Consider the following 11,725-nt stretch of genomic DNA (forward strand, 5'->3'; position numbering starts at 1 on the left):
CAGCATTTACAAGATCCTCCCCCGATACTGGCTTTGCTGTTCCATAGCTTTTCCTCCAGCCCAGCACCAGTGTAGGTCTAAACCACTGCGGGGAAAGCAGCTGCTACCCTGTCTTTGCTGGGTGGGGGTCAGGCAGTTTTGATTGAGCATTTCCCTCTGGGCTCCTGCTGTAGCCCCCTAGCAGAGACTGAACCACAGCCCTGGCTACAGGTAGGCAGCTGTCCCTCCCACCCCCTTGATTGGGAGGGGGCACAGCCCCAGGGAATGAGCTGTTGTGGAGAACAGGCAATAAATTAGGGGCTGGTGAGCCTTGTGGGGGCTAATGCCTGTCAGCTGTGAACAGCCAATACCCACCTAGCCCCTGGCAATGCAGTGCCCATAGAGCATTTGTCTGAATGTTCCTATTTGCTCAAGCTAGGCCCGTCCTTCAGCTGGCCCACCCTGGCCCCTTCCCTGGCAGAGGGGCAGTTTGGCTGCTAAGTGGCTCAGTAATTATATTACATCTAGTGCCTAGTAACCCTCATCACAGCCCTGTGGTGCTGTACAAACGCTTCCTTGGACAAGGCAGCAGAGCCTGTACGTGAGGGCCCTTCCCCTCCCCTGAGGCCAGCTGGTAATTAAGGCAAAGAGTTGCAGAATCACAGGCCCCCAGCCAAGCCCTAACACATCAGTTTCTCCTGCGGGGTTGGGTCAGGCTAGTTACTTTCAAAGCCGGAGGAGCTGACAGGTGCTGGGAGAGGGGGAAGGCCACAGCCACACATTGTACAATGAACTGTTTCACCCAGGGCCATAAACCAGGAACAAGGCAGAACTCCCGGGGCCTGCACTGTGGCACAAAGGGACCCTAAGCACCATTATCTCTTCTCTCCCCTCCCCCGCAGTTCCACATAGCCATGTCAGCAGGGTCCCAAGGTGGGGTGCACAGCCAAGGAATGTGCAGCACTTCCCTGTCCCCTCAACTCCTGCTACCACACACTGCTCCAGCAGGTGTCAGTCATCAGACCCCAGCACTGACTGACCCCTTTCCTCATGGTGCCCTTAGCGCTAGTGATTGAGACTGTCCCTGGGGGGCAAGGCTCTGCCATGCTCTCAGCTCCTAGGCGGGAGGGAGCCAGTGAAGGAAGGTGGCAGGTCCCACTTGATGGCAAAAGCCACTTTCTCCAGGAGGCAGCTTAGGCTGCACCTATCACAAGTAAGGCCGAGCCACGCTGGCTGTGAGAAGCCTTAAGCCAGGGATCCTGCCCTGAACGAGCAGAGCTCAGGTACAGGCTGCCCCCCCTGAGCAGGACACAGGCACCCAGCCTGATCTGGAGCTGCACCACTAGCCCGGATGCCCTTGGGAGCTGGGACAGGTAAGACAGCAGCTCACCGGGGACGATTCACTAAGACCATCTCCCACGCTCTGTGCTTTGTGGCAGCCACATGCTCTGTCCTGCAGCCCTCCCCCACACCCCAGAGCAGTCAAATGGCTGGGGGACTGCAACTACTGTACTACTACAGGAGAGTTCGCTAACCCCCGCCCGGAAGGGAAAGGAGAACGGGCAGGGCCCTGCTCCCTGCAGTGGGAAGGCTGCAGGCTCAGAGCACCAGAGGCTCCTCTAGGCAGCCCCTGTCTTCTCAAACTCCAGGATGAGGGCCTTGATGTGGGACAGCTTTTGGTGAAGATACTCGCAGCGGTCCTTCTCCTTCCTGTAGCTGGGGTAGGTCTGCAAGAGAGAGCCCAGGTCAGCTCCTGCCAGGGAGCATCAGCCCCAGCCCCCCACTGCCAGCCTCACCTGCTTAAACCTCCGGTATTCCTGTAAGATTCTGTCTTCTACTGCCTGCAAACCAAGAGAGCTGACTCAGCACTCGGCCTAGGCACGCTGCCCTGCCACCCAGCCCGGCCCACCCTCACCTTGTGCTCCTGCGTCCCGTGTGGCAGCGTTTTGATTTTGGCTCCCAGCTGTATGAATGTCCTGCTCACGGTCCCAATCCTGGTGTGGAGGCGCCGGTACTCTGCGTAATCTGCACTGAACGCCTCCATGTAGGCGTGATGCTGCTCCACTGAACAGATGGCTCTGTATTTCCTAGCACAGCCAGGAGAAACTACTGACTAGTCCCTCCATCAAGGCAGGTGAACTGAGCAGCAGGGGCTCTGCATGAGGTGCACATGCCAGAATGCTGCATGGTAGGAGCAACTCCAGCTCCTGACCCCCAGCTTCCCTATGCGTGAGGAAGAGAAAAGGTGGGCACTGCCCAGGAGCAGGTGGTGCTGTCACACCACTGCCCATTCGGGAGCGGGACCTGGTCTGCTTCTTGTCCAGCTTTGAGATTCCATTTACAACTTGGACTTTACAGGCTGGGAAGCTGCAGCTCAGCCTGGCCCCAGGCTGTGGGAGCTGGGACAGAGCCCCCACCATGGTATCTGCTGAGAGGCTAGCCTGTCACCCGGGTGAGGAGGAGCGATGTGCCCCGGCTATGCTTACCGGCAGTAATCCGGGAGCTCAGCGAAGGAGGCCAGGGGGCTTGCCCGGGAGCTGCTGTCTGAGGAGGAAGGAAAAGAATTTGGGCAGAAACTCTTCAAAGTAATTTCCCCTCCAGCCCCAGCCTCCATCCCTCAATTCCTTGGGGCTACGGAGCCACCAACAACCCCAGCAGGAGCTGCCTGCAAAGTTGTGAGCTCCAGCCACCTGCGTTGCCTCAGGCGGGGCCCCTCAGCCATGCTGGTGTGCAGAAGGGACGGGACAGTGCCCTGATGACGCGCAGAGTGGTAGGTGCAGGGGCTCTGCCCAGCACTGCCATGACCTGCCCCAGGGAAGCAAAACTCGCCTCCCACCCCCAGCGCGTGGCCCTGGAAGCAGTGAGCAGACACACTGCTCACGGGCTGAGTCCCAGCCCCCCAAGCATTAACCAGCAGGTTTGCAGGGCTCGCTGTGCAGGGACCAGCCTCATCACCCCCCCCCACCCCGTATCCCTGGCAGGGGGGGCCCAACAGCTCAGGGTGTCACAGAGCTGGGAACAGAACCCAGGACCCCTCCTTCCTAGGGCGCCCCCTGCTGACCGTGGGGTGAGACTCCTCCCTCTGACTTTAGCGGGTACTTTGGGGCCACAACTTCCCCCTCCCTGAAGCTCTGATGTGAGCCTCGCTTTGGGCTCACCCCAAGTCCTTTTTCAGCCCCCCCTGGGTCTCACTGCCTGGGGGCCATGCAGCCCTATGTGGCAGACAGCTCTGGCTAGGGGTGCTTACGGCTGACAAGGTGGGTCAGAGCCTGGCTGGCAGCAGGATGTCCCTGTGGTGGGCTGGGAGCAGCACAGCCCCTCACCTTGCAGGGCAGAAAGGTGCTGCTCCAGGCGCAGAGCTCCCTCTTCCCAGTCATCACCTCCCTCCCCGTCGCTCGGCTCCTCCTCTGAGCTCTGCAGCTCTGCGCTGGGCCTGGGAAGCTGGCATGGCTGCTGCTGGCTGTGGGCCCTCCGATGCTCCAGGCCAGGCTCCTGCAGGCTGTGGTGGGACCCCAGAGAGCTGCGGGGGTGCCCTTGGGCACAGGGTTTCTTCAGCCCTTGTGGGTCCGAGGCATCCAGCAGTGCCAGCCGCTTCTGAAAGAAAAACTCATCAGGCTGTGGGGCCTGCCCTGGATTCACCCCCCAGGCTGGAGCCCTCATTGCGGAAACAGGTGAGCAAGGAGGAATCCACCCCTTTCATCATGGCCCATGGGGCTACCCCCTCCCCACATGCAGCACTCTCACCCCCCCGCTCTGGAGGGCAGAACTGATGCTCTAGGCCAGACAGGCACAGGTGCTGGAACTGGGATGCCGGGGGGCTGCTGCACCCCCTGGCTTGCAGTGTTTCCATCCCACAGGGTTACAGTTTGGTTCAATGGCTCTCAGCTCCCCACTGTACAAATGGTTCCCGCCCCTGCAGCCAGGCTGCCCACCAGGACTCCAGCTACCCAGCTGGAGACTACAGCCTGCTCCCCCAACCCACCCAAGGCCAGAGACTTGGTGCTACAGCTAGTGACAGTGGCACAGCAAGGGGCAAGGTCCAGCCAGAGCCAAGCACGCAGCTGGGACCAGCCCCCTCCCAGCCCAGGAAAGACTCAGCCCAAGGCAGAGCCTCAGGGAGCTGCCCAGCCAGTGGCCTGGGCACAGGCATTCCCATGACCCTACAGCTGCTTCCCTGCTGCAGCTGGGACCTCGGGGAATTGTGCTGCGCTATTAAGCAGTAGGGTGGTGGGTGGAGCCTGCCTAGGGGTGGTCAGGCGGCCACAGTGGCCCTGAACCAGGGGGAGGTGTCCAGTCTGCCCAGCGTTAGTGGAGGAGGATGACTGAGCTCTGGATTGTGGTGGGGAGGAGTTGATCTTGCCCCATGGGGGACGGGGGGCACCATGGCTTCAAAAAGAGGCACCAACGTATCTGTAAATGAGCTCAGTTCTGGTAATGAGGACATGTGCAATCTCTGCAAATAAATCCATGCATATTCAGATATGAAAATTGGGATATTAAGCCATGCTGGTGATCTCCAGATTTCTGGACATTTAGCCTTAGCAGGTTTTCAGCCCTTGTTCTCCTGCCCTTGCCTAGTTCTGGATCCTGCGCCAGAGCGTCCATCTGCCTAAGGCTTCGTACCACCAATACTTACCACGCCCAAGGGCCTTCCGCTGGCACCTTGGCAAGACGGGCACTCCAGAGGCACCAAGAAGGGCCTGGCCACAGCTCCCTGGGCCTGTTTCCTGGAGCAAAAGAGAGAAGATCTCTGGGGCAGCTACCATGGGCCAAGGCAGTGTGTCCCCCAAGAACAGGAGAGAAGCTGCCCTGCCAGCACCGAGGCCATGGGGCCGGGCAGGCTGTGGTCAGGGCCTTGGTGTGGGGATGGCACAGAACACGAGATGGGAACAAGGTGTGAACCCACCATCTGGCTGTGAAGCCTTCTTTGCCTGAAGCCAACTGTACACACAGGAGTGCCCTGCAACCCTCCCCTGCTCTGAAACATCCAGCCCCTTCCCAGAGCCAGCCGGGACTTCAGCATTAACCCTGGGGGCACCAGGGCAGCTCTCTGTCCCTTGGCCCAGGGCTGCACCTGCGCAGGAGCTGCCTGACTTGCTGCTGCTCCTCGGCCGTGTAGCCCAGCCAGTCCTCCTGCACCTGCCCGAAGAGCTCCTCTTTCAGACTGTAGCTGCTCTCCCGGGGATTCAGCTGCCCCACCTGCGTGGACAAGAGCAGCAGAGTCAGCGAGAGCTCAGGAGGCAGGAGCCGCCGCGCTGCCCCCTCTACCCACACTCACCTCCTCCAGCATGGGCAGCAGCTGGGCCCTGTCCTTCAGGCAGATCTGCACCCTGTCCAGCCGCTCCAGGAGCTCATGTTTGCAGTGGGGCCGCAGAGCCAGAAGCTGCACTAGGCATTTCACAAGAACCCTGTGATCTGTCCCCATGGGGCTACATTTCCTGCCCCCTGGAGCAGGGCTCCCAGTGGGGCACTTCCTCAATGGGGTGCTCATGCCCAGCTTCTTTGGGATGGTGACACATTTACCTGCAGAGGAATCAATGCACAAATGGCTGCTAATAAAGAACTAACCCCTCCACATGTGCCCCGAAGGCCTCTCATCCCAGATCTCCCAGCTAGTACCTGACTCCTCTCTGCGTGCCCATAGCTGGCCCCCTTGGCGCAAGAGCCTTCTCCTCTGCAGCCCCTGGGTCCCTCCACTTCATTGTGAGTTTGGGCTAAATCCTGCCAAGCTGAGGCCTGGCACCTTTGCTGCAGCCAACGCGCAGCTCAGGGGGACTGGGCAGGGGTTGTGGAGGTGAGACCACACCCAGAGAGAGGCTGGGCTCACCCAGGAGCTGTTGCAGCCCCAGTTCAGCCCCCAGCTTCTTCCTGAATCCAGCCTTGCCAACCCCGCCCAGCAGGCCCAGTGCAGCCAGCAGGGTGCAGGCCTGATTCCCTTGCAGGGGTGGCTCTAGACACCAGCGCGCCACGCAGGCGCTTGGGGCGGCCGTTTGGGGGGGGGGGGCGGCATTTGGCTCCACCGGAGCCCGGGACGAGCGGACCTGCCGCAGGCATGACTGCGGCGGGTCCCGTCTTCCCGCGGCTCCGGTTGAGCTCCCGCAGGCATGACTGCGGCAGGTCCGCTCGTCCCGGGCTCCGGTGGACCTGCCACAGGCATGCCGGCGGGAGCTCAGCCGGAGCCGCGGGAAGAGGGGACCCGCCGCGGGACCGGGGAAGGGCGGCGCAGCGCTCCGCGCTGCTTGGGGCAGCCCGATTTCTAGAGCCGCCCCTGTTCCCTTGGGCACAGAATGGCTACGCAAGGCGTGGGACAAAGAGACTTGGCCATGGGAGCCCTCCAGGCAGGCGCTGTAGTGAGCCTCACTCTCCCATGTGCAGCACAGAGCCAGCTGCCAGCACTTACACGGGCCACATGCTGCCCCATGCCCAGACGCAGAGTGGGAGGGGCTGCTCTGCTCTCTCAGCACTTCCTCCCACATCTCAAGGTCAGCCCCACTCGTGAGCCACGCCCTGACTGTGGCAGGATCCTGCCTTACCATGGCCTGGGGCTGCTGGCTTGATCTCGATAGCAGCTCTGCTCCACGCCTCCTTCTCCGCCTGGGACACACGCTCCCGCGTCAGCTGGTACGAGTCATCGGTGGCACAGACGGTGATTTTCTCCTGGATGCTGCCCACGCAGTCCAGCTGGTTCTGACCCAACCTGAGAGCACAGAAACCTGTGTCACTGGCCTGGCCCCTGCTCTCTGCTAGCCCATGCTGAGAAGCTAGTCAAGGAGAGGGGGCCCAGACACCCCCCCAGACCAGGAGGGCACTCGCTACCACACAGCAGGTGATGTGCCCTTATCTTGTCTCATCTCATCCCCAGTCCCTGCCCAACACGGCCACTCCCCAGGGCAGCCTCCTGCTGTGCTGGAGTGGAGATTTTCTGTCACATTGTGTATGACTAGTTTGCGTGCCTCGGTTTCCCCTCCATGCTGCATTGCTAACGAGGTGGTGGGAAAAGGCGGGCTTTGGCACAGGTGTGAATGGCACTGGGCTGGCACCTCATCAATAGAGACCATGAAGATGACAGCAAATCCAGTCACCAGGACTTCAATACCTAACAACTAAGGACCATGGATGGCTCCACCTCTCTGCTGGAAGCCAAGCCGAGTTTGCCCAGCTGGAGAACAAAGGACTGAGGGATGGAGGGTTGAGGTGGAAGTGAAGTGTGGGCTGTGGGAAGCAGTCAGGGCTCACCTGACCTGGGACAAAGAGGGGTCAGAGGGACAGGGCTTTAGCTCCATGCTGACAGGACAGACTGTGCTGTAACTGTCCGTTTTCTGTGCTACCAAAGGCCTCCCTATGCTGGGTGCCAGCCGACTATAAACCAACGTTCTCAGCACTGGGTGAGTGCCCCTGCAGATGCTGGTGGGGCTGCATTGCTCCTGAGATAGTACAAGTCTCCCTCAGGGGTCTGCCTCAGTGGGACTGCTTCCCACCACGAGCTCTGCTCAGCGAGAGTGGCTGAAGGGCCAGAGATGCAGCCTAGGGAGGCGATGACGCTGCGTGGCTTGCCCTGGAGGAAGAGCGAGGCCCCTTGGGGTCCGTCTCACTGAACTGCCTCCCAGAGACTGTTCCAAAGCTGGGGTCACAGCACCGGTTCGGTGAGGGTGTCTCTCCTGTGCATTCTGGAATGGAAGCACCGTCTCTGCAGATGCCCCACAGGGGAGTCAGCAGGGATACGGGGCTGCCCCTCCCACAGGCCAGTAGTTCTCAGAGCCCTGCTGCCTGCCTTCCAACCTCCCCGCCTCTTTCGCAGGCTCCGGCTGGTGAGGCTGATGGGCCCCTCCCCACTTAGGGGCACTGGGCTGGCATGTGGCTCTGAAGTGGAACCAAGGACTCCTCCCTGACCCTGAATGGACCGCAACCACCCCCAGAGCAGGGCAGGGCAGGGCAGGGCCCCCCCTGCCAAGTTAGCACAGGTCAGTGGGAAGAGTTAGGGGATCGGCTGCTTGAGACTACAGCAGCTCTCACCAAGCAACTCACGCAGCCTGCTCCCTCCACGCTGAGGCAGCTCCCAGCCACCTCCCGCCCTGCTGACCAGCCCGGGGGTGTCAGTCACCCCTTCCCTCGGCACTGTTCTCTGCTCAGGAGCAGCTTCAGTGCCAGTGTGGGGAGAGCAGCCCCCTCCTGGTCACTGCTACCCCCCACGCTGTCCTTTGGGGAGTGGGGGCTGCACAGGCAGGGAGCTCCTGGCACATGGTGCCCCAGTGGATCTGGGGAGAGCAGGGGCTGCAGCTCCACACAGAACTGTCACTGGACAGCATGGCCAGGCAGGTGCATCTGCAAAGAGCCAGCCCCCTCCCTGACACCAAAGCAGACCCAGCCCCTTCCCCACTGCCTGCGCCCCATCTTCAGCCTCACACACGCACCCCTCTGAGCTGCCTCGACTCAGGCGCTGGCCATGCCCCTACTCAGGTCAGGTTCCCACAAGCCCTTGGCCCTGCCCCCAGCCACAAGCTGGTTACCTGCCTAGAGCTTCAGGGCAGGAAACAAGCCTCCAGTTCCAGGAAGTCTCCAGGACAGGGCCTCTGGGGCACAGAGCAGCTCCAGGCTGGGCACTGCCCACTCACTCACCTGGAGACGTACTGCCGGATGCAGTCGAAGCTGGCCTGCGGCTTGTCCTTGCTGTAGCGGGACAGGTAGAAGGTGAAGAGGCGAGCTCCGTCCCCAGGGCTGCCCAGGCCACAGGGGATCTTGATGTACTGTCCAGGAGAGAGGGAGCACATGGAGTGGGGCACTGAGAACAGGGGAGCTGCATTGTCCCTGCCCCTCTGCATCCTCCTCCTGCCCCACATCCCCATCCCTGCCTGGGACTTGGCAGCTCTCCTTGGGCTCAGCTGCACACGCTCCAGGCTCTCCCAGGGAGGGGGACTGGGGGCTCCCCAGACCCCATGTTTACAGGCAACGGGCCCAGCAGCACTGCCATCTAATTGTCTGGTTCAGGATCCCCCCATGAGGCTACAGCCTGCTTTTAGCAGCAGCTCTCCAGGGGCAGATCACCAGCAGAGGTTTAACCCTTACAACGCTGGGCCATTTCCAGACTTGGGGGACCCAGTGAGAGACTTGGAGTGGCTTTACTCCCAGCAGTGGGGTACACAGCTGGGGGGATGGGGCTCTTATTGGAGGAACAGAAGGGAGGCCTGGCATTCTGGGCAGGGAACGGCTGGCCAAGCCAGGGGCTCTGTGCCCCCGCTCAGGCGGGGGGGGGGGGGTACATGGGGCAGGCACCCCCAGACACACCCTTGGGGCGGGGACACATGGAGGGATCCAGCGCTTTACCTATTCTCATTCCAACTGCCTCTGCTGAGCTCACAGCCCAACATCTGCCCCCCCAGCCCCCCTGCGAGGGGACTGTTACTGTGTTTGCAGGCAAAGGCCAGAGGGACCCTTCTCTGAGCTTCAGGCAGCAGCTCCCTGCAGGAATCCCCTGCAGAGCTAGTTAGCGAGGAGCACGGCGCAGCTGAGGTGCTGCAGCAGCCCGGAGCCAAAGGGGAAGGAGGCAAATCCCTGACCCCAGAGCCCCCAGGAAACAGCAGAGAAGAGACTCAGCCGGGCCCGGCAGGGGCAGGCAGCCTACAGGGCCCTGAGCTGCCAAGGCCACGGGATGCAGAAGCACAATCACTCCACCCCATCCCCCTCGCAGCTGCCAAGAGCCCGGGTCCCGCAGGCTGCACATTGCACCTCCCCCAGAGCAGGGCTTTGCCGCGCTCCCCCTGCCCCATCATCTCTCCTGCTTCGCTCCGCTCCCAGCCCCTCGCCTCGTGTGAGGAGGAGCAAGCGCTGCCCTCGCCCAAGCCAGCCCAAGGGGTCATGAGGGAGGGGCTGCTCCAAGCTCGCTGCCAGTGGCGCTGGGCTGCGGGTGTGGGGAGAGGCCCAGAACACGGCTGGGGTTGGCAGACCCAGGCTGGAAACGGGAGTGGAGACAGGGCTGTGGAAAGCCAGTGGGGCTGGGCTGGCGTCCGTCTCACACGTACGCAGTGTGTTCGAGGGCCCCATCCTCAACCCCCGCAAACAGGGAGTCGCACGCTCCCCAGGGAGCCCTGCCCCACTCACCCCCTGGCTCCCTTGGAAGGCGATGACAGGCTGGGCTGAGCCCTGCAAACAGAACAAGAGGGACAGTTAGCGGCTGCACCTGTCCAAACCCCTGCGACTCAGGGACCCCCCCACAGCTGGGTCACCCCACGGCCCACCCCCACCCCCGCTGGCCGGGGGGCTGCCCTGGCTGAACTGCAGCAGAGCTTCTGGGCCAGGGCCAGCAATAGAGACTCCAGCAGGCCCCTCAGGACACGGTTCTGATGGTTACCGACCCTCCCTGCAAAACAGACACATCACCTCCCGGCTGCTGCCAGCCCGGTCTGGGAGGGGATGGCTGGGAAGGGGGCGCTCACCCAGTCCCAGGCCGTGGGTGAGGTGATGGGGAGGGCACGGGGGGGACGAGGCACGGGCCTGGTCCCAGGCTGGGGGGGGGTGGGCAGGGCCCGGGGGTGAGATGGGGGCACATGGGGAGCACTGACCCAGTCCTGGGGGGAAGGTGCAGGAGGGCCCGGGGGAGGGGGAGGACACAGGGGGTGCTGGCCCAGGCCCAGCCGGGAGGGAGGGGGCGCTGACTCGGTCCCGGGGTGGAAGGTGTGGGGCGCTGACCCGGACCCAGCCAGGGAGGGAGCCCGAGGGGCATGGGGAGCGCTGACCCGGTCCTGGGGAGGAGGTGGAGGGACACGGGGGGGCACTAACCCAGTCCCGGGGGGGAGGGCACGGGGGGGCACTGCCCCCGGCCCGGCGTGGGGCAGGGCGGCGCTGACCCGGTCCCGGGGGGGAGGGCACGGGGGGGGCGCTGACCCGGGCCCGGCGTGGGGCAGGGGGGCGCTGACCCGGTCCCGGGAGGGCACGGGGCGCTGACCCAGTCCCGGCGTGGGGGCAGGGCGGCGCTGACCCGGTCCCGGGAGGGCACGGGGGCGCTGACCCAGTCCCGGGAGGGCACGGGGGCGCTGACCCGGGCCCGGCGTGGGGCAGGGCGGCGCTGACCCGGTCCCGGGAGGGCATGGGGCGCTGACCCGGGCCCGGCGTGGGGCAGGCGGCGCTGACCCGGTCCCGGGAGGGCACGGGGCGCTGACCCAGTCCGCTGACCCGGGCCCGGCGTGGGGCGGGGGGGCGCTGACCCGGTCCCGGGGAGGGCACGGGGGCGCTGACCCGGTCCCGGGGAGGGCACGGGGGGCGCTGACCCGGGCCCGGCGTGGGGCAGGGGGGCGCTGACCCGGTCCCGGGGAGGCACGGGGGCGCTGACCCGGTCCCGGGGAGGCACGGGGGCGCTGACCCGGTCCCGGGAGGCACGGGGCGCTGACCCGGTCCCGGGAGGCACGGGGCGCTGCCCCGGCCCGGCATGGGGCAGGCGCTGACCCGGTCCCGGGGAGGGGCACGGGAGGCGCTGACCCGGGCCCGGCGTGGGGCAGGGGCGCTGACCCGGTCCCGGGGGCGCTGACCTGCAGCCGCTGACAGTCCCGCAGCGCCCGCAGCGCCGGGTCGGTGAGTTTCAGGTGCAGGAGGCTGAGGCGGGGCCCGCGGGAGCCGCCCCGGTACCGGAGCCGCCCGGACAGCTCCGCCCGCGGCCACGGCATGGCTGGGAGTGGGGCCGGGCCGGGCTGCGGGAGCCCCCGGCGCTCGGGGCGGGGCCATGGCTGGGGGCGGGGTCAGGCTGGGCGGGGCCGTG

General features: G+C 64.1%; 1 protein-coding gene across 1 annotated transcript; it reads right to left on the bottom strand.

The window, feature by feature from the left end:
* Positions 1-1,138: 1,138 nt before the first annotated feature.
* On the bottom strand, positions 1,139-11,641 carry ELL3 (elongation factor for RNA polymerase II 3). Its single transcript, XM_039491837.1, has 12 exons — positions 11,499-11,641; positions 10,075-10,116; positions 8,596-8,723; positions 6,513-6,676; positions 5,258-5,502; positions 5,054-5,178; positions 4,616-4,706; positions 3,303-3,573; positions 2,466-2,523; positions 1,895-2,066; positions 1,776-1,820; positions 1,139-1,706 (listed from the first exon to the last, which is right to left on the bottom strand). The coding sequence occupies exons 1-12, from the start codon at positions 11,631-11,633 to the stop codon at positions 1,599-1,601; spliced, it is 1,584 nt and encodes a 527-aa protein (XP_039347771.1). The 5' UTR covers positions 11,634-11,641; the 3' UTR covers positions 1,139-1,598.
* Between the last annotated feature and the right edge of the window lie 84 nt (positions 11,642-11,725).

This window comes from Mauremys reevesii, linkage group 10 (assembly GCF_016161935.1).
Source record: "Mauremys reevesii isolate NIE-2019 linkage group 10, ASM1616193v1, whole genome shotgun sequence".
Lineage (NCBI taxonomy): Eukaryota > Metazoa > Chordata > Testudines > Geoemydidae > Mauremys > Mauremys reevesii.